The sequence below is a fragment of the Hemicordylus capensis genome, chromosome 2, assembly GCF_027244095.1.
Source record: "Hemicordylus capensis ecotype Gifberg chromosome 2, rHemCap1.1.pri, whole genome shotgun sequence".
Classification (NCBI taxonomy): domain Eukaryota; kingdom Metazoa; phylum Chordata; class Lepidosauria; order Squamata; family Cordylidae; genus Hemicordylus; species Hemicordylus capensis.
Window position 1 is genome coordinate 158,915,965 of NC_069658.1, and position 22,213 is coordinate 158,938,177.

Below are 22,213 nucleotides of genomic sequence, written 5' to 3' on the forward strand. Positions count from 1 at the left end.
GCATGAAAGTTTGAGTCGCAAGTGGGCTAATTTGCGAGGATGGTAATTATCAATCAAGTTTATAGTGAAAGGAAAGTAGGCAGATTAGTTCTTACCAGAACAACTAATTGCCTAAAAACCACAGAGGGACTTTTCACTTGAACAGCCCTACCCAGGCTTGCACAACCCTACCTGGGTAGAGCTGCTCATGTGGAGTGCCAGGATCAGCCCTGCTCCCAATACCAGCACTGCCCCACTGGGTAGCCCAAGTATTTTACTCAGGCTACCACTGAGGTAGAAGTGTGCAAGCCCGCCCTTCTACCCCAGTCCCCAGTTGTGTGCACACTCAAGCTGCCTGCATATGTCCCAGCGAGTGGCAGAGCCTAACAGAGAAGGCTGATCATGAGCCTTCCTCCCTGCCAACCATCCCTATTTTGGTTGTGAAAACGACCTTAAAATATTTTTACTAATTTGGTTAATTGGAATTTTTTACTTATGGATATCATTATTCCCAAGGCTGATGATTTCTTGACCGGCTCTTTCTCTGAGGAGCATCCAGATGACAGGGAAAGGATGCCTTCTTTTTTTTAAAAAAAGTCCCTTCACAATCTCCCTTCTGCTCTCCTTCTCTGTTGCTCAAACACACGCCTCACCAAGGAGAGTACTACCATCTTGGCCACCATCCACCCTCAGAAGCAGGGCAAAGCAGCAAAGAAAACCCAATATCTCTCTGTTCACCTGAGTGAACAGCCTTTGCATCAGGCAGCACTCACAAAGATCAAGCCACCAAATGCTTTGCCACTGCCAATAAATCATGGCTGTATTGCCAAGTCTGGTGCTCTGCTCCATCTGCTGCTTATTATTGATCCTGAAGGCAGTGATGCTGAATCAAGTGTCCTTCCAGCAAGTCAGATGGGTCAATACTTGCTGGGTGACTCTGGGCCAGTCACTTCTCTCTCAGCCTAACCTACTTCATAGGGTGGTTGTGAGGAGAAACCTAAGTATGTAGTACACCACTCTGGGCTCCTTGGAAGAAGAGCCGGATATAAAATATAAATAAAAATATTAGCATATCCTCCTTTGATACTGTTACACTGTTTCTTTCCTTACTCGGCTTTTCTTACTGTATCACGAAAGCTTCAACAGTCCTGGAACTTGGGAGGGTCTTGCACTCTCACCTTAATCTACATAAGCCTTGACTTTTGGGGCAAGTTGGGATGCACAGCCCATTGTGAAGATGCCCACGGTGTAGAAATAACCCTTCACATAAGTCTAATGTTTCTTCCTTTTCCCCAGAATACAGTTTTCTCATCCCAACCCTTGTTTAGCTTTGTTAAGTGGCCTTAGTGTAGGATTAAATAACTATTCAATGTGTTTACTCTTCTATTTCTCCACAGAATCCACTGGGAGAGATGATCTGCAGAAGCAAATGGCTGAGCTAACACTCCAGAACTCTGTTGTTAAAGCTCAGCTAAGCAAATTCAGGCATTACCATCAAGAAGCAGAGAACAGTTTGCAGCAGCCAGTCACAATGCAGAATGAATTAGTTGGAGAGGAACCGGTAAGAATGTAAGAGATGTAGTTAGATTTTCGCATTCTGTCACACTCGGATAGCATTTTAATTTAGGAAAATACAGCGGATCACTACCAGGTCATCAGTTGCAAGTAAGCAACCTGTTTTTATGCTTTTGCCACTTGTGTGTGTACACACATTCAAGCACATTCCCTTTATAAGAAAACAGAAGTGAACTTCAGTCAATCATTCAGGGCCGCTTGACTTTCCTGTCCTTTCACTTCTTTCTCTGGGATTCAGTCAGTTTACTTAATAAATCCAGAAATCTCCCACAGTGAAGTTCAAGGGTGGACACATTGCTGCATGTAGCCTGGTAATGTGTGGGCTGGAGTTTGTATAATATCCTTGATTCCCAGCATTGTATATGGATGTATGTGCATAATGCTCAATTCAGATACCACTTCCTATGTGGTAGCAAGCCCATTGTAGAGCTTGGAAGTGACATTGTCATCCTGCACTCCCAGCTGTCCAGGTAGCTTTCACCATGTACCCTTCTGTTACTTCTGTGTCATGCACTGGACACAATTGCTGCTCCTCAAAAACTAAACACCTCCCTACCCCTTGGGACTTGGATGCTTCTCCACGCAATTGCTGCTCAGACATCCTGGCACATATCAGTCTGCATATTGTGTGTGTGTGTGTGTGTGTGTGTGTGTGTGTGTGTGTGAGAAGTCCTTCTTGGAAGGGCTTACCTCCAAGTAAAGCAAAAGTGGGAAGTGGAGGGAGGTTTACCTGCTTCTCAGAAACTCTTGCACTTCAATATAAAATGGGGTGGTATCAAGCCCTAAGAAGGGTCCACTATCAGTTCTACGATGCCTGAAAGTTTCATCCCATTCTGACTTCAAATAATAATTTTATAGACTTTTCCATTATGGGCCATTCTATCTTAAAGGCCAGTGCATCAACCCAGTACTAGGGATGTGCACGAAATTGTGGCAGGGAGGCTCAAAGGCGGCGCAGGTACAGGTTTAAGAGCGGGAGAGGGTGTACTTATCCCTCCTGCCGTCCCCCCCGTACCCCCCGCCAGCATCCATTTTTTGAAAAGCCCGTCGGGTCGACAGTGTACCTCCCGTTGCCCGTTTTCCCGATATGACCAGAAGTCTCCGCGCCTGCATGGGCATTATGTGTGCGCTGGAGGCTTCTGGTCATATCGGGAAAACAGGGGCGGCAGGGAGGTACACTGCTGTCCCAATGGGTTTTTTAAAAAATGGATGCCGGCAGAGGAAAAGCGGTGGGAGGGGTAAGTGCACTCTACCCCCTCTTAAGGCTAGACACCCCCTGCCATCGAACTGGCAGAACCACCGGTTCTTCAAGCTGGTTCGGAACCAGTTCCATGCACATCCCTACCTAGTACTGATGCATGGAATGATTTGATCCAGGTGGGTACAATTACTGGATGCACAATTCGTTGATCACTTGCATCATATTGGTGTTGGATCCAATAATTTTGTGTGTACCTTGGCTAGAGGTGATGTTGACTAAAGCTAGGAGGCCTGAACCCAGAGCCATGCAAGGAGTGGCATGGCAAATTATTGCCGAGAAATATGAAGTGCTAGACACCAAACCTTTTGCCATCATTTGGAGATGGGGCAAAGAAAGATGGGGAAAGAGGGTGAGAGAGACAGGCAGGAAGAGAGAGCAATGCTAATTCTAGTCGGTAACCAGTAGCAAAGGGTGAGCAGCAAAGGCAAGCAGGCAGTTTTCCCTTCTCCCTTAGTCCCTTATCTCCTGCCTGTGTACCACGTGTTGAGAAACTATGCTATGTGATATTAGATAGCAAAGGCTCACTAAAGGTACAGTAGGACATAGAAGGAAAGGATGTTCTTTGCTGCTGCTGTCCCGAATTAATGTAGTGCTGTTTTGATTCTTCCAAGTAGCCCAGGTCAATAACAAAAGACATGTAAAATTTGGTTTGCTTAAAATATACTTTTAACCACACTCTTGAATGTTCACTTAGGAAATTGACCGAGCCATAAACAGTTCGGAAGAGTTACCAAAGAGCTTGGATGAAAGAATAGCAGAGCTGAACCGCCAGAGTGCAGAAGCTCGTGACAAACTACTGTTCTTGATCAAACAGCAGAAACTAGCCACATTAATCTCTGTGTCTCCACCAATTTCACCCATTCCATCACCACCTGTAAACCTGACTGGTATGTATCATATCCTGGTACATCAGCTGCTGGCAATGTAATGGGTTAATTTGTTGATGTTGGCTGTCTTCAGGGGACAATATTTTGCTCTGATTTATTTAGAGAGTGGGGTGATGGAATATAGCTGTTTCTCTGTTTTAATAGATGCTGAAAGAGGTTTACAGTAGCTTCTCGTCAAGTATAATAATTGACTTCTAGTAATTCAGCAATTTGAGATTAGCATTTATGTCTTTTCTAGAAAATGGAAGGAGGACAATTGAGGTGTGTATTCCAGTGGCAGAAATGCTGCATAGTTCTAAAGAAGATATGACTCCCCCTGCAAGCAGGACCAATGCAAGGAGGTAAAAGCCAATCAGTTAATTATCTTGTCTTTTACAGGCAGGTTGGATAGCATAAAAGAAACTAAGACAATATAAAACTGCTAACATCTGAAGACTTGACTGTGATTTCCAGTTAATCATTGGAGATTAGGCTGTAGAAATATAAAGTTGGCTGCCTCAAGATGACAGGCAGGTTTCTTTAAGATGCCTTGATAAGCAGGTGTAGAAATCTTCCAAAGAGAGGTTTGATTTTCCTCTCAACTCCCTGGAAAATAAGCTGTTGCTTATTTTACCATGGATATAATGAAAACTTAAACATAAATAAAAGCTTTACTGAAGCAGACCAAAGGTCTCTTAAATCTTGTCTTGTGTTGCCTATAGCAGCCATTTACCTTGACTTTCTTTCCAGGTGTGAGTGGTAGGGACAAAAAGCTGAGTCACTTTGTATGTTGTCATTCCTTCTTAAATCTCCCATTGACCCTAAGTACAGCTCTCTGACTGTTAGGCCTGTGCCAAGCTTCAGCCATAGCCAAATATTTCAAACAGCGCCCCTGGCACCATGCAGAGATGATGCCCACATCCACTGTGCAGGGCTGTTCTTTCCCCAGTGCTGGTGGGGCTCCCTGAAGCCCCTCTTCCACATCTTGGAAGGTGTGTCTGAGCATGGAGAAGTGTAGTCCTTCCCAGTACTTTCCCCATAGCACTCTACAAGGAGAGTGCTGGGAAAGACTGCACTTCCCATTCGTCCATGCACACTGGTGGCTTTTTTCTCTTAAAGGTCCCTCCACAACCCCACTCTGGGTGCCAGGGAAAGTGCAGCACTTGCAGAGCTCAGCACACTGGGGAATGGCTCTCGCAAGGAACAGTTTTTGTCAAAGTGGCCCCCAGTTGAAAGATTAAGATCACTGCCTTAGGTCATAGTCTGCCCTGACCCTGGCTCCTGTCTTCTCCCATCACTAAACAGAATGGAAGTGTACAAGAAGAGATCAAATTCCTCCTTTTCTCTGCCATTTGTGTCTACAGATCTACTACAGGTGTGTCTAACCAGGTGCATATACCACAAAGCACCTCACAGGGAAATGTACAACTGATATCTGAGAGTCATAGAACAAAGGTAGGTCTTCCTGGGACAAAGCTATGTGCAACCAGCTCCTCCTCATGTGGATTTATCCTCCTTTTGTTGCAAATGAGTACACAAGTGAAGCTGTAGCCCAGCCTGTCTTGGGCAACCAGTGCCTCCTGGTGCTCTGATGTGTGCATTCAAACTACCAGTCCTTAATGCTGTTTGCAGCTTCATAAAAGACAGCAAGCTATGATCTAGAAATGCAAAGAGCTGGACGGAGGAGTAGAGGGCATACCCCCCCACACACACAATCTATACATGCAATGAAGAACCAATATATAAGGTGGTTATAAGTGGTAACCTAGATATTAATGGCCAACATGGAATTTCATATTAAATCCTGAATGGAAATACCTTGCTTGTAGGGAATTCTGGAATGTAAGAAGTGGCCCTGCCTGCCTTGCCCTTGTCTTAAGACTGTATATATATAATTCTCATCTCTTTTGTGTCCTCAAAACTTACCCTACCTTTCCCCTGCTCTGTTTCTACAGATTGAAAAGCAAAGTGAAGAAGGCTGGTTTGCCCTGTCAATGCACATTGAATAGCATCAGCCCAGCTGTATGTGTACAGTTTGTTGTTTAAACTATTTTAGGCCATTATACTAAAGTTCTGTACCCTTCCTGCCAGAACTTGGAAAATGTTGATACTGCTAATTGTGGTCTCCACATCAGTGGTTATGTACTTCTCAAAGATGTAGTGTTATCTTTTCACGCACTTCTTTATAATTAAATGGTACCGAAGCTGTGTTTAAAATGGCTTGATCCCTCTAATGTTCTAGGTTAGTAACATTTTTGTATCCTTTGTTTTAATTAATAATATAAATAAATGGTAAAGAGTGTTTTTTAACAGATCTGATGTAGGAATGTCTCAATGACTTTCTCCTTAAGTAAATGTCCAAAAACATTTTCCAGTTCTAAAGATGTTCAGTTCAGGGTTTTGTTTTATGTGCAGGAAAGACTATTGTTTTGTTAGATACTTGATGTACCCTTTCCCCTATTGGGGAAAACTCAGTAACTGTGAAGGGCTGATTGATGCCATGTTGTGCATGGTCAAGTTATATGAAGCTCTCCACAATGTTTGTGGACCTATTAATATAGCTTCATCCCACATTGTGGCCATGTCATAGTTGTTACTTAGAACTTCTTCTTCACATGGTAGGTTCAAATAAACCACTTGTGGTCATGGCTGCATCTGCCAACATTGAAGTGTGGCTGGAACACTTCAGAAGGGCTCCTTGTGGCCACCTACCCACACCTACTGTTTGCCCGCCCACTGTTTTCTCTTCCTTTCCCCTGCCCGCCGCTTCCCCCGGCCTGCTTCGGCTGTTAATGACTTTTTTCTGTGTCCAGATGTGATACAAGGGTTAGACAACATTGTTAGGTGTGATTGTTCTAAAGTTGCCATTATGATGAACTTTGAGTGCAACCTGACCTGTAAATCAACCACTTGCAGAGGTAAACCAAGTCCTAGAAGAACATATTTCACTAAGATAGTGGGTGTTCTGCAAGTCAACTAACTCAGGGGTACGACTGTACCCCTAATATACTTGTACGCCAGTAGTGTTTTCATCATGGAGGAAAAACCATTTATGGTAATGACCTGCTCTTTGCAGGTTTTGCTTACTGGGGTGTCACTGACAACGTCCTAAGTGGACAAAATTTTATAATTAAGAACCAACAATTTTTTTTAGCCTCTAGGGGCACAGAAATACCCCATGATAGCTGGTGAGGGTTAATATTTTTCAAGTGATATTTCCTAGGAAGTGAAAGTACATATACATAGTTTGAGTATTTCAATTAAAATAATTGCTTTTCACATAAAACTTTGAATTAGTTTTTAGCAGAAATATACATCATATTAGGTGTGTCTATTGATTCCCTCCCCCCCCCCAAAATTTTTTTTTCAGTTGAACTTTAGTGGAATTAATGACTTTTAGATACAACACTGGAAATGTATCTGGTGGGTTTTTTTAAAAAACTAAATATATAGGTCAAGCAGTATGCCAGATCAGATTACTATATATTTAGGGCATCAGAAAAATCTGCATAGTTACACAAATGAGGGAGGAAGTTACGTAGGAGAACTTTCCAGTGTTTTCATGAGAAACTTCCATTTCAAATTCTTCTGGATAATCCACATTTCTGGGATGAATTCTTGGGTACAGAATGATTATTCAACATTCTACCTCATTGGGGATGGGGCTTATACTGTATACTCATGTAAGTTCACAAATAAATCTGGAGAATATATTCAGTGCAAGCACCATTACACAAACAGTGCATGTGAAACTCTGACACATGTGGATGGAAGAGTCATTTAATTGTATGGCTGCCTAATGGCACAGCGGGGAAGTAACTTGCCTAGGGAACAAGAGGTTGGTGGTTCGAATCCCTTCTGGTATGTTTCCTACCTATATCAGGCAGGAGTGATATAGGAAGATGCTGAAAGACATCATCTCATACTGTGCAAGAGATGGCAATGGTAAACCCCTCCTGTATTCTGCCAAAGAAAACCACAGGGCTCTGTGGTCGCCAGGAGTCAACACTGATTCAGTGGGCACAACTTTATTTTATAAAATGGACAGAGAATGACTGCTTGGTTCTATTTTGATAGATTTATTCAGAGGCTTGCAGGCTCCATGCCAAGGAACAGCATACAAATTGGACATCATTTTGTGTTACCTTCTTTCAGAAATTTTCATATGTCTGCCTGAATTAAAACTTCCTCTTCTCACTGCAGAGGTTCTTGCTATTAATAGTCTCTAGACTAGTGTTCCTTCTCTTCTTTCTGCTACATCCAGATTCCGTGCAAAGAGTACTCAAAGGAGAATTCATGGGCTGAAAGCAGAAGCAGCTTCCCTTTGCAGGTGGCTTCTAAACAGCTGCTGGATTTCTAATAGTGATTGTACATGTTATGGTATTTCCTCTCTGGAAAAAAAGAAATGCAGAGCAGCCTTGTAAATAAGCCCCACAACATTACAGATCCATCTAAATTGTTACCACATCGGCCCCCACATACTCATGATGATTTGCAGGTTGCACAGAGCACTTCCAGGGGATGGGGAAATCTGCAGAAATCACCCCCATCCCCAAGTGCCTGCAATGCTGAAGCAAGAACGCAGCCATCGCTGCATGCATGCTTCTTTGGGCTGCACCTGCTCAGCATTAGTCAGGATGTCAGCCTTTGTGTTTCTGAATTGTTCTTGGGAGTAGAAATGTTAGGCTTGTGTGGTTATTTGACATTGGAGGCTCAAAGCCAAAAGTGTATGGCGGGAGGTTACTCTGCAGTTAACAGTAAGGCAAGAAACACCCTCTGCAATTAATGGTAGAAAGAAAAAGGCACTCTGGACACGAGTTGGCACCACAGTTATCCTTGGGCTCCACCTGACAGCAACTTCCAAGGCAGATCTCTCATCCACCAATGAAAGTCTAGTCTTCCAGCACAATTCTGCTCTCAAATCAGACTATCCTTTCCTGGGGGCAGGAGAAGACTTTCTAGAGGGGTATATTGATATAAGGGTGTCCTTTTTTTGCCTTTCAAAATATTGCTATATTTTAAGAGTTATGCTACTCATCTCACTAATATCTGCAGGAACAATGAGCTTGTGTACTTATTTTAAGCAAGTTATCAGTACCCAGTTCAAAATTTGATTTTCAGGTGTTTCTGGATCTATATTGTCAGAGTACCTGCCCTCCATACACCCAGGATTAAAGAGCAGGGATTCCAAGGCATATGGAATCTTTCTTGGCAGGGGTCATGAGGGCGCTTTTATGCCTAAAGTGATGCCATAGATCTCCCTGGTATCTCTTGAGCTGAAGTATCATAAGATCACGAGTTCCCCATCCAGCCCCCTCCTGCTCCTATCTTCATCTTGGCCCTTCCACCTCAGGGTATTTCGCCTTTAGGAACATACATTTATTTATTTGACGTATATACCACCCTTCCAAAAATGGCTCAGTGGACGTTGGAGTGACTCGAAACTGCTTCTTCGGTCTTAAGTGTAACGAAGTAACCACCCCCTTGTAAAGATGCTGCCTATAGCTTGCCTTCTACTCCCTCAGATCCCCGATACCCCACTTCCAAGATCACTAGAAGTGGTGATAATAGAAGTGTAGAGAATTCCTCAGCTCTACACACACACACCCCAGTTGGAGCTACCACCACCTCATACACCAAAGACCTGCAGTATCTGAGAAACAGTCCCTTATTGCACCCCGGCCCCAGTATCCCACCAAAATCAGAGCTGCAACCGCCTCATTACTAGGTAGCAAAGTTGGAAGAATCCCCCCACCCAGCGCAATAATTCTAGGGCCTGGTGGCAGCAAAGAAGGAGGCAGAGAAAACCCAACAGAATAAGCTGCAGTCTCAGTGCCCCAGAGAAGAACAGGAATTTAATGTCATAATTGCATCAGCCAATTGGGGTACATTTTCAGTCTAACCAGGGTTGCAGTTTTCAGTTGGCTTTAAAGTATGTTTTAATGGAAACTATAAGAATTAGAATACTGATCTGATGGGGGGGGCGGCATTGGTTTTGTATGAGTAACAGCTGACAACAGAATTCAGAAATTTAGGAGAATACCACTTTGGGGCAGGAAAACCTTTGAACAGCTGCTCAGATGTTCACCAGGCCAATAAAGGATTGTGTCCCTAGACAAACTCAAACAGATAGCATCATTCATCAGTCATTTTCATCAAAATTTGAAAAATGTTAGGATAAAATTTGGGCCAAAAAAAAAATCCAATTGTCCATTTTCAGCACTTTAACTTGCTGTAGCCGTGGTAATTTTTATCAGATCTCCTTGAAATTAGACACATTTCTAGATCTCATCATGTGCTGTAGATCATGCACACCATGACTTATTAGCTCAACAACTGTCATATTTATAAATAGAACATTGAAGCTTATAATGGAAGAACCTTTGTTTTGTTATCAACCTTAACTAAAGGGGCACTTGTAAATGGCCTGTTAAGGATTACTCTGAAGTAGACATCTGGTGGTCCATTGTGTGAAACAGGATGCTGAACTAGATAGGCCTTGGGCCTGATCCAGCAGGGCTATTATGTACTTTTGGTAGTTTAAAGTGCAGTATTAAGTATTAGAGTCACCTTAAGCGGCATAGCAGGGAAATGCTGGACTTAACAAGCAGAAGGTTGCCTCTTTGAATCCTCACTGGTGCTGAAAGACCATCTCATACTGTGCGGGAGGAGGCAATGGTAAACCCTGCCTGTATTCTACCAAAAAAAAACCCACAGGGCTCTGTGGGTGCCAGGAGTTGACAGTGACTTGAAGGCACACTTTACCTTTACCATTAAGTATTATGGTGAAATTTTTCCTGCTTCAAGAAAAAAAGGAAATGCTAGGCTCAAAAAACATGTTTGAGAGACATTCATCATACATCAGAAAGCATGGATATTGTTAAGGCTGCTGCCTTAACTTCAGTGCCGTGTAAGCAATAAACACATTCTGTAGTATAGCATTATGTGCTAACAATTTAGCCTCCATCCAGCTACACTTTCCCATGGTCTTTCAGCCCCAAACATCTTCCTCTGAAAGCTGGAGGAACACTGGAGCTCAGGCTAATATGGGAGGTTGAATAGATTCATTTTGGTTTAGAGTGGCATAAGTAGTGATTGTGGAGAGGAGTGGAACAAGCTTAATAGATGGAGCATGAAGAAGACACAAAACTGGGGACAGATGGGTATGTGTCTGTTTCACCGTATGGTAACCCAAGTCTGTAGGCTACAGGTCCAATATTCTGATAAATTACAGTTACTGGCTGGTTTTGCTTTGGGTTCAGCATGCACAAGATTGTGCTCTGCAGTTTAAGATAAGCTATTGCAGGGGGATTTAAACACATATAACTTATTACAGTTGAGATAACAGTGGCCCAGCTTCAGGGTCCTCTTTCCCCAGCACAGAAGAAAAGGATTTGGGCTGAATGACTAAGAGAAAATGTGGGTGCGTGGAGGCTACGTTGTAAGTGAGCACCATGTGTGAGACTAAAATGTGTTTACTGTTTTATGTAGTGCGGAAGTTAAGAGAACAGCCTTAACTTATGCTTTCTATACTTTTTGGTTAAATTGGTAGGCACCTTAACCTTTCTTTTAAACCAGATTTTTTTTAGTTTGTGAGAGAGAGAGTGAGTGTAGGGGCAGGGGGACCTTTTGTGTACCTTTTAGAACTTTGCATCCCGAAAGGGAACCCTAAAATAACTCAAATTTTGGTAAGCTAAATAAATCTTCCCTCAGTATGGAACCCAAATGCTACCCTGCATTTTATCTATAGACCTGAGACCTTGTCCTCAAGAAGATGTGTGAAAAAGCAACATGTTCTTCCTTGTACTATGAGACAAGGACACTATGAGGTCATATACCACCAGCATCCTTCTTTCAAGGCCCAATGGGGACCTGCAGCAATAAAATACTGACTTGGGACTTTGTGGATGGATCGGACCGGCCTGTTAAGCACATCATCTTCTTCAATATGACAAGTGTAGATCTCATGAAGTAATACAGGGTATATCAAGAGAGACACCACTCTGTAAGACCCATCCTGCTTCTCTTCCAGAATCTCTGTGATGGAGTAGCTGGACAGATCTTCTTCCCTGCGATTACGCCAGGTTACCTTTGGCATGTGGTACCAGCCTGCTGAGATGCACTTGGCCACAAGTGTATCATTGACTGTGCTGAATTGCACCTGTGGCTCTTCAGCATCTAAGTGGGATGAGGGGGGAAAACAACACAATTAGTGATTACCTAATGTCAGCTTGGTAGTAATTGCTCTAAAGCAACCAGCAAAACAGCCTGCTGCTGAGTACTGAGTATTCTCAATGCCCTGTGTGAGCAATAGAATCTTGAGAGGAACAAGAAGGAAAATGGGAGGGGAAGGGACTTTGCCTGCCTGAGCCCCTAACCACTTAATAGTACCCCGGAGAAGGATTAGGAGTGAGGGAAGTGTCCCAGTCTAGCATACTGTAAGCTTTTAAGGGCTCTGACCCCTTTCAAGTATGTGGGAGGAGATTTATTAAGTTTGGAGGAAAACATTTCTTTCCTTCCTAATTAAATAACACACCCCTGAACTCTTTCAACTGTGGTGAGGGCAAAGTATCCAGGTATGTGTGGAAATAGGTTTGGAGATATCCTAGTTTCTCTCACCCCCACTTCATTCGTAGAATCAGAATGTTAAGAGTTGAAATGAAACTTGGCAGTCTAGTCCAACTCTTGCTCAGTACAGGAAACTGTCGCAGCATCCCAGGCTGCTGGATGTCCAGACTCCATTTGAAAACCTCTAGAGATGGAGAGCCCACCACTACACAAGGCAGATTGTCCCACAGTTAGGAGATTTCTCCTAATGTGTAGCCTAAATCTGTCGTCTCATAGTTTTAACCCAGTAGATCTAGTCCTGCCCTCAGATAACAAGGATGTTCCTTCTCTGTGACAGTAAGACTGCTATCTTGTCTCCCCGTAGTCTTCTCTTTTCTAGACTAAACATATGCAGCTCCTTTAGCTGTTCCTCACAGGACATGGTTCAGGCCTTCATCGTCTTTGTTGCCCTTCATGTAGCTCAGGAAATGGAAAATAATAATATCCCCTTGTCCACACAGTATTATTCAGATTGGGGCTAGATAAGCAGTTTTCTGCTTAGCTAGCTCTAAACTTCAGCAGTCAGAGCTATAGGGCACTGGTACTACAGTGTTACACTGCTGGAGTTCAAGGTTAGGTGAGCAGGAAGCCTCAGTGCAGCAGTCTGGAGCTACTCTATGATAGAGGGGAGTTTCCCAATTAATTATTACCCCGCCACACAAACACAGCAAACTTAGTCTTGTGCCTATTAGTAGAGCAGTGAGTGTGCACAGACTAGATAGAAGTTTATATGTATATATTCAGGAGATTCCTCAGGTATGCAGAATACTAGTTTGTAAATTGTCTTGAAATCGGGGAGGGGGTGGTGGAATGAAACAAGGCAAGGACTGGGCATGCTCATGGATCTCCAGGAGCCACAGGACACCATTCATTCATTCATTCCTTTTTTATCCTGCTCTTCCTCCAAGGAGCCCAGTGCGGTGTACTACATACTTGAGTTTCTCCTCACAACAACCCTGTGAAGTAGGTTAGGCTGAGAGAGAAGTGAATGGCCCAGAGTCACCCAGCTAGTATCATGGCTGAATGGGGATTTGAACTTTCTCCCCGGTCCTAGTCCAGCACTCTAACCACTACACCATGCTGGCTCTCATTCAGTGCAGTTGAGCATCAGATCAGCTGAGGGTGGTGGTGGGATGGGGAAGTTGCCTGACTGAGCCCATAACAGCCGATGGGATTCTAAAGGGGTGACTAGGGTCAAGGGATTAAATTCCACAACCCTTATTCCACTGCACTCAAGCTGCTGACTCTTCTGAACCAAAAGGAGTTCTGAAGGGTTTATTAGGATCTGCATCCCCTCTATTTCTATTTAATTGTTCATCTAAAGACACTTTTAGCACTTAATAGCAATAGCACTTACATTTATATACCGCTCTATAGCTGGAAGCTCTCTAAGCGGTTTACAATGATTTAGCATATTGCCCCCCAACATTCTGGGTACTCATTTTACCGACCTCGGAAGGATGAGTCAACCTTGAGCCCCTGGTCAGCATCGAACTTGTAACCTTCTGGTTACAGGGCAGCAGTTTTACCACTGCGCCACCAGGGGCTCTTTTGGCTGTGAAGGAAGAGTAGAAGCCCTAAAAGAGGGGTCTCAAACTGTGCCCCTCCTACAAAATAGCATGATTTATTTATTTTATTTATTTAACACATTTTTATACCACCCCAAACTCACGTATCTGGGTGGAAGGTATACATAATACATGTATACCTTCATAAAGACATCCTTAAATCGTCTAAGTCTATATTCTTAAATGGATTATCTTTCAAATCAAAAGTATGAGTAAGTACACTTCATGTTACTGAGAATACATGTACAGGTGAAACTCGGAAAATTAGAATATCGTGCAAAAGTCCATTAGTTTCAGTAATGCAAATTAAAAGGTGAAACTGATATATGAGACAGACGCATTACATGCAAAGCGAGATAAGTCAAGCCTTAATTTGTTATAATTGTGATGATCATGGCATACAGCTCATGAAAACCCCAAATCCACAATCCCAGAAAATTAGAATATTACATGGAACCAAGAAGACAAGGATTGAAGAATAGAACAATATCGGACCTATGAAAAGTATAAGCATGCATATGTATTCAGTACTTGGTTTGAGCCCCTTTTGCAGCAATTACTGCCTCAGTGTGGCGTGGCATGGATGCTATCAGCCTGTGGCACTGATGAGGTATTATGGAAGACCAGGATGCTTCATTAGTGGCCTTCAGCAATTCTGCATTGTTTGGTCTCATGTCTCTCATCCTTCTCTCGGCAATGCCCCATAGATTCTCTGTGGGGTCAGGTCAGGCGAGTTTGCTGGCCAATCAAGCACAGTACACTGTATACTTTTCAGAGGTCCGATATTGTTCTATTCTTCAATCCTTGTCTTCTTGGTTCCATGTAATATTCTAATTTTCTGAGATTGTGGATTTGGGGTTTTCATGAGCTGTACGCCATGATCATCACAATTATAACAAATTAAGGTTTGACTTATCTTGCTTTGCATGTAATGCGTCTGTCTCATATATCAGTTTCACCTTTTAATTTGCATTACTGAAATTAATGGACTTTTGCACGATATTCTAATTTTCCGAGTTTCACCTGTACTTTCACATTTCCTGTTCCAAAGCAATTGATACAGAGATGTATAAGACTTTGGAATTCCATTAATGTGTTACTCTGACCATTTTAAAAATTTAATTATTGCACTTGCACATCATCATCACTCACCAGATTTTTCTGTGCCAGTCCTCTAACATGGGTAATTTACTCATTTTCTGATATTTTAACAACTTTTTTGCTGCAGCTAGGTAATCATGAACTGTCTGTTAACAAAATGTTAATATGCACAGCAAAATGCACAGAGTTTGTCAAATCATTAAGTAAATACACTTTGTGGTTCTAGCTGAATTTGGTTTGAGATTTCAAAAACACCCTGCATTACACATGATCAAAAATACTTGCCAAATACACCATATATGAGTAAATCTTGCATTATGTTTTTGACATCTCCAGCATTCTCCTGAAGCTGTTTCATATATACATTTACCTCCGTCTGGAGCAGAGTTGTAATATTGTACAGTTGTAATATTTTTACATGATTTTCTTTAATTGCTGTATTTATTGAAACTCCAGCTTGAAATTTCCATTTTCCCACAAGAGTTATTCATTCAGCTTTCCCAATTATGCCTATATGTACCAAGATTTAATATTTAATGTGTCCTAGACAAGACCCTTTGCAAATATTTCCAGAAATTAACTACATGTCAAATCTGGATTGTCTCTGATTTAAGTCTACTCTCTGTGAAACCCGCCAGTAGATTATGAACAAATCCTTAAAGTTTAAGTTTGTACTCAAAAATCTCGCTCAGTTTTTCCATTTAGCATATTTCAACCTATTAATTACTTCATATTGATTTCTATATCCAGTCATATCTCTGACTTTTATTAGGCTGGCATACAGGTATATGTCCAAATTAATCTAATAGTTCCTTAAGCCTAAATAATTATTATTTAGTGAAAAAAGAAAACAGCATCATCAGCAGATTAGGCTGGTTTATGTGCACGCTCTTGCTCTCTGTACAATATTTCAATCCAACCATCTCCCAAACCAAACTTTTGTACTGTGTCCTTCATGCGTTTCCATTCACTTTGATCAAATGCTTTTTCTGCATCAGTAAAGAATATCAAAGCTTTATTTATTTATTTATTTATTATTTATTACATTTATATCCCGCTCTTCCTCCAAGGAGCCCAGGGCAGTGTACTACATACTTGAGTTTCTCCTCACCACAACCCTGTGAAGTAGGTTAGGCTGAGAGAGTAGTGACTGGCCCAGAGTCACCCAGCTAGTATCATGTCTAAATGGGGATTAGAACTCGGGTCTCCCCAGTCCTAGTCCAGCACTCTAACCACTATCCCAAGCTGTCTCTCTTTACTGCCAAAGATATATTATGTTATATTCATAAACTAACATAAGCCTAACATAACCTTTCAGCTGTCTCCCTCTAAGATAGCCTACCTGTGAACCTAACCTCGAATGACCATGTGCTCAGAAGTAAAATGTCAAACCCCACCTATTTTCATGTCATGGCTCTGATCTGGATTGGGCCCCTGTGCAGTTCTTTAAAAGTTAAACCACTCCCCACCCCGAGCTAGACTGACACATTTAATCTCTCATGAAGCCCTAGGATTCTGGGTGTATAGGTATTGCGTAAGTATTCAACTTGGAATTACTTTAAGAACTTTATTGTGTTTATTGTTTCACTGCTGGTTTTTTGTATGATAAATTATGCATTTGAATGGATCCTTATTTTCCTTTGTTTGTGATATTTTCACAGCAACCCTGTGAAGTAGGTTAGGCTAGAAATAGTGCGTCATGGGGCCAATTTTGGTGAATACTGGCCAGCACACATGATAAAGCCAGGGATGCCTAGAGAGTTCATCCACCCTGACATCTACATCCCGACATCACCAGTGGGTGTCCCAATCAGTGTTCCCCGTAAGAGGGATTCCCAGATGTTGTTGACTACAACTCTTACAATCCCCTGCTGCAGTGGCCTTTGGCTGGGGAATATGGGAGTTGTAGTCAACAACATCTGGGAATCCCTCTCACAGGGAACACTAGTTTCAATGTGGCCTTGGTGTTCTTTAATCATGGGAGGGGGGCACTCATTTGAAATGCACCTCTGCATGCATTCCAAAATCCTGGGTTTCAGACACACACTCCCAAGAGCATAGCAGGATGTCCTCAGGATGGGCATGGCCTTGGGGTCCCCAGCCTTCTTGTTTGTGCCGGGCAGTGTTAATCTGAACCAGCTCTATGAAGCACCTTATTTCTATTCCAGCCTGGTGAATGACCAGCCTGCACACCTGGAGTTAATGCCATGGGAAGGTGAGAGAGCAAGAGCTGGGAGGGAGCGAGAAGAGTAGGCATGAGCCACGCCTACAGGCAGCTCATTCTCCACCCACACCCACCCCGCCACTAACCACCACTGGCATATGCATGTTATATACACATAAACTGTTCCTGTGAAACAGTGGGACGTATACAAATGTCCTTACCTTCTACAATGAGTTTCATTTTCTTTTGTCCACTGCCCCTTATATTACTTGCCTTACATATGTACAGAGCCTCATCAGAAAACTGTACTTGCTCCAATATGAGTGACAGACTGCCCTCCGGAATCTCCTCCTCATCGACCCAGACTCTCCCCTCATACAGAGAATTTCGCTCCTCTGTCTGTTCCTTGTTGTTGCTATAGCTGTATATCAGCTTGGGATAAAATTGGTAAAAGTCTTGGAGCCCAACAAAAAATTTATAAAAATCTTTATCTTCCACTTCATGCTCTTCCTTGATATCTTCCCTCTCCCAAGTGAAAGCCAAGGTATCTGTGCTATCCACAAAGGAGAAGTGGCAGGGTAGAGTAATATTGTCAAATGGACGCACTTTGAACTCTGCCATAGCATCTAGGAAATGGAACAGCTGATATGTTAGTCACCAATGCAGTTGGTACATCTGCCGTGAACTCACAAGGTGTCTGTCAGCAAGCCCCTCAGCCTCCCCCATCTTCAAGTAAGGTATTCTACCTTACAGGGTCACTATAAGAATTACAACATAAAGCATGTGAAAACACTCTTAAGAACGCTATAGTAAACTATAGAAATGCTAAGTACCATTATTAAGCATCATCCTGCCACTAAATTATCACTTTCCTAACAGTCCTGTTTTGTAAGCAATGAGCTTATAAACTGAGTTTCTTCTACACTGAAAACACTGGATTCCACCAGCTTAAAATGCTAGTGAATAAACAGCATCTCATCAAGTCAAATGATTCTGTTTTCAGCTACTTACCAACATGATAAATAAGTAATGTGAGCAGTAATGGATAAATGAGAAGCACGAGGGAAGCCATCCTAGATGAGTCAAGCTTTGGATCAGAATGCTTCCTCTTTCTACAAGCTTCAGGGATCTACAGCAGGGAGTGCCACCGTCCACTACTAAGCACTGCTTTCCCAGTGCCTGACTCCTCCTAATAACTGCAACACAGAGCCTCATCCCTGCGCCCCTGCAGTACAGCACATATAATCCCAAGAGGCCAGTTAATGAGCTACATACATAACACTGAGTTAGAGATCAGGTGTGTTTTCTGTGTCTCTTGAGTTTGTGTACATTCTTACTTTAAACTAGCTTTGTAGAGCGCCAGTAAATGGGAGAGGGGTTTGCTTTCCTTGGTCAAGAATTTCCAACCATTATGAATAACCACATGGTAGCAATGCAAATAAACAAATAGATGCTCCAGAAGTCAGGATCAGAGGGGTCAATTTCCTTTCCAGTCATCTTTCTGGTCAGCTGACAAGATTTTAGTGGAGGTAGTTGAAAGGTAAAGACAGAAGCATCACATATCTATCTATCTATCTATCTATCTTAGATAGATAGATAGATAGATAGATAGATAGATAGATAGATAGATAGATAGACAGATATACTGTATGCACAGAGAGAGAGAGAGAGAGAGAGAGAGAGAGAGAGAGAGAGAGAGAGAGAGAGAGAAATACCAAAAACATTTTTAAAGACTATATTGTTGTCATTTATTTTAACTAAATTTGTTTTAACTTTTTGTTTGCTTGTAAACTGCCCAGAGAGGTGAGTTTTGGGTGGTACAGAAATATGTTAAAATAAATAAAAAATAAATATATGGTCCCATATCTATCTATATATTTAATTCTCTAAGACATGCCAGAAAAAATGTGTGGCAGAAATCTGGCGAGAGTTCATGAGCAAGACAGAAATGGTGGAAATATTGCAAGAGTACGCAAGCAGGACAGAAAATAACAAATGACAATGGTGGCCAGTGGAACCCTGCCAGTGGATGGAGGAGGCAGCTGACAGGCGTGGGTGGCTGCTAGAGTCATGCTGCCAGGCAGAAGAGGAGGCTGGCTAGCGGAGGCGTCCAGTGGGAGGAGGAGCCCGGTGGTGGAGGCGGCCAGCCGTGGCTGCTACTGGGCAGGCTGGTGGGGCAAGGCGATGCGGTCACCAGTGGGCTGAGGGAAAGTGACTGAGGGGAAAGCTCTAGGATGGGGGCAGCTGGCCAGAAAGCCAGGCATGCCGGCGTCTGTGTGTAGGAGGGGGAACAGTGGCAGTGGCTGGGCCAGCCGGAGTCGCAGATGTTCAGAGAGAGAGAGAGAGAGAGAGAGAGAGCTGGGGAGGGAGAGAGAGTTGTGGGGGAAGAGAGGAGTTGAGGAGAGTGACAGAGAGTTGGGGGAGAGAGTTGGGGGGGAGAGTTGACAGGGGGAGAGAGAGTTGGGGGAGAAAGAGAGTTGGGAGAGAGAGTTGTGGGAGAGTTGTGGGTGGGAAGAGCAAGCGAGAGAGTTGCTGGGGGGAAGAGTGAGCGAGAGAGTTGTGGAGGGAGGAGAGAGTGAGCGAGAGAGTTATGGGGGGAGAAAATGAGCAAGAGTGTTGGGGGGAGAGTGAGCAAGAGAGTTGTGGGGGGGGGAGAGTTGGTGGGAGAGAGAGAGTTGGGAGAGAAAGAGAGAGTTGTGAGGGGAGAGAGAGAGAGTTGGGAGAGAGAATTGTGGGGGGAGAGTGAGAGAGTTGGGGGAAGACCGAGCAAGAGTTGTGGGGGAGGAGAGAGCGAGTGAGAGAGTTGTGGGGGGGGGAAGTTGTGGGGTGAGAAAGAGCGAGAGAGTTGGGAGAGAGAATTGTGGGGGGAGAGCGAGAGAGTTGGGGGAAGACCGAGCAAGAGTTGTGGGGGAGGAGAGAGCGAGTGAGAGAGTTGTGGGGGGGGAGTTGTGGGGTGAGAGAGAGCGAGAGAGTTGGGAGAGAGAATTGTGGGGGGAGAGCGAGAGAGTTGGGGGAAGACCGAGCAAGAGTTGTGGGGGAGGAGAGAGCGAGTGAGAGAGTTGTGGGGGGGGAAGTTATGGGGGGAGAGAGAGCGAGAGAGTTGGGAGAGAGAATTGTGGGGGGAGAGTGAGAGAGTTGGGGGAAGACCGAGCAAGAGTTGTGGGGGAGGAGAGAGCGAGTGAGAGAGTTGTGGGGGGGGAAGTTGTGGGGTGAGAAAGAGCAAGAGAGTTGGGAGAGAGAATTGTGGGGGGAGAGCGAGAGAGTTGGGGGAAGACCGAGCAAGAGTTGTGGGGGAGGAGAGAGCGAGTGAGAGAGTTGTGGGGGGGGAGTTGTGGGGTGAGAGAGAGCGAGAGAGTTGGGAGAGAGAATTGTGGGGGGAGAGCGAGAGAGTTGGGGGAAGACCGAGCAAGAGTTGTGGGGGAGGAGAGAGCGAGAGTGAGAGAGTTGTGGGGTGAGAGAGAGCGAGAGAGTTGGGAGAGAGAATTGTGGGGGGGGGGAGCGAGAGAGTTGGGGGAAGACCGAGCAAGAGTTGTGGGGGAGGAGAGAGCGAGTGAGAGAGTTGGGGGGAGACGGTTGTGGGGGGAGACAGAGTTGGGGAGGAGAGAGAGACAGAGTTGTGGGGGAGAGAGAGAGTGTTGTGGGGGGGAGTGCACGAGCTGTGGGGGGGAGTGCACGAGCTGTGGGGGGGAGAGAGTTGTGGGGGAGAGACAGTGAGTTGTGGAGGGAGTGGGGGGATGCCCTATGGCACAGATGCTCTGTGCTGGGTCAGCTAGTTATCACTAATATCTGTGCTCCAGTTGAATATAAATAAAACACATTTTTCAACAAGTGTATCTGGTAGTTGTATACTATCAAGCAATCTTTTATGGTTTATTAATTAGGAGTTTGTCCCAGTGGGGATCCTGTAGAGGGGGTGTGTGGAGTCAGAAAGGAAAGGGTGGAAAAGGAGGGAGATGGAGTTGTTTATTTTATTTACTTAACGTATTTCTATACCACCCAAAACTTGCGTCTCTGGGTGGTCTCTGAATAAAGCTGCTGAACAAAGCTGAATTAAACAATCATAAGATTGCTTTATGTTTACGAGTGATGCAGCTGTAAAACAGTAGTGTTCCTTTGGCGGGGGAGGGACTTAGCTGCAACTGAACAAGGCGCGGGGGGGGGACAAATGGGGGGGGGCGCTGCCAGTTGAGTGACAGCTTGCATGTTACTCTCCTGCCTCTTGCCTCTCTAAGGAAAGCAGGTGGGACCCATATTCACTTTTTGTCCCAGAGCCGGCTCCCACCTTGCTATGCTCCTGAGTATGTATGTTTTGTTAAAAGCGTCACACATCGTGGGTGTCATTGATGATTTTCATGCTGGGGCAATGCTTTACTGAAGCAAGCAAAGAAGTTAATTCCAAAGATGATGCCAAGGACATCCTTTGCCCTCTGCTGCTTGCCTGTGATGTGTCCCATAGGTGCAAACAGTTACCACCACAGACAATGTAATGGTAGGAGTGGAAGCTTCTAGTCTGGCCAGCAACAAGGTCCCACAAACCTATCACTTCTGGTGAAAAAAGTTCTCCGCGGGGCAAGTACCAGCAGGCAGAGCTTGCTTCAGAGGAGGCTTCATCGTTGCTGCCTCCTTCCCCGCAGTGTCTCAGGTATTTCTAAATTTTGCAATGACTTTCTTTTCATCTCTCACAAGTACTCATACACACGCAGTTAGCGCTGGTATTGGCTAACCTGCCTGTGTCCCGCAGAGAGACCTTTAAAAAGGCCAAGTTGAAGACAGATCATCTTGGAGAGACTCTAGCTATGTGGTCGCTAAGAGCCGACACCGACTTGGCAGCACTTAATCAACCAATCACCTAATCAATCAATGTCCCGCATATGAAGCAGAAGACCTGCTGTCTCCTGAGATTTAAAAAAAAGACTGTAAGCTTGAGCACTTGCTCCTCTGCCAAACCCGCGGATTCGCGCAATCCGACCTCTGATCCTGCAGCCCCATCTTCCTCCCTTCTACGCCCAGAGGCGGCGCCCGCCCCACTGCGTAGCGAGTCCTTCGCACGGGCTGCATCACGCTCTAGTCTAGTCAGCTGACCGTCGTCTAC

At 44.1% G+C, this 22,213-nt stretch overlaps 2 protein-coding genes across 10 annotated transcripts in view; one reads left to right on the forward strand and one right to left on the reverse strand.

The window, feature by feature from the left end:
* The window catches only part of SPICE1 (spindle and centriole associated protein 1), a 30,231-nt gene extending 24,236 nt beyond the window's left edge, over positions 1-5,995 (forward strand). For 7 of the 8 annotated variants that reach the window (XM_053297753.1, XM_053297758.1, XM_053297755.1 and 4 more), the window contains 5 exons: positions 1,377-1,540; positions 3,510-3,702; positions 3,941-4,043; positions 5,046-5,136; positions 5,637-5,995. In XM_053297753.1, the coding sequence (XP_053153728.1) occupies positions 1,377-1,540; positions 3,510-3,702; positions 3,941-4,043; positions 5,046-5,136; positions 5,637-5,690 (605 nt within the window). In that variant the 3' untranslated portion in view covers positions 5,691-5,995. Of the gene's footprint in view, positions 1-1,376; positions 1,541-3,509; positions 3,703-3,940; positions 4,044-4,986; positions 5,137-5,636 lie in introns of all 8 variants that reach the window. The other variant, XM_053297752.1, reaches the window with a different exon arrangement.
* Positions 5,996-7,750: 1,755 nt separating this feature from the next.
* LOC128345581 (butyrophilin subfamily 2 member A2-like) lies at positions 7,751-22,163 on the reverse strand. Of its 2 annotated transcripts, XM_053297759.1 has the most exons (5): positions 22,091-22,163; positions 18,133-18,630; positions 17,343-17,747; positions 11,575-11,859; positions 7,751-8,072 (listed from the first exon to the last, which is right to left on the reverse strand). In XM_053297759.1, exons 2-5 carry the CDS (start codon positions 18,191-18,193, stop codon positions 8,038-8,040), a joined length of 786 nt encoding a protein of 261 aa, XP_053153734.1. In that variant the 5' UTR covers positions 18,194-18,630; positions 22,091-22,163; the 3' UTR covers positions 7,751-8,037. The 2 variants fall into 2 exon arrangements, with proteins under 2 accessions (XP_053153734.1, XP_053153735.1); XM_053297760.1 differs by lacking the exons at positions 18,133-18,630; positions 22,091-22,163 and adding an exon at positions 21,404-22,076.
* Positions 22,164-22,213: the final 50 nt, after the last annotated feature.

Excerpts from the sequence above, each read along its gene's own strand:
- LOC128345581 (XM_053297759.1), bottom strand. The coding sequence starts at position 18,193 with ATGGCTTCCCTCGTGCTTCTCATTTATCCATTACTGCTCACATTACTT. Across the intron at positions 17,748-18,132 it reads ATTACTTATTTATCATGTTG|ATGCTATGGCAGAGTTCAAA; the intron begins GTAAGTAGCTGA and ends TCCATTTCCTAG. Across the intron at positions 11,860-17,342 it reads AATGAAACTCATTGTAGAAG|ATGCTGAAGAGCCACAGGTG; the intron begins GTAAGGACATTT and ends CATCCCACTTAG.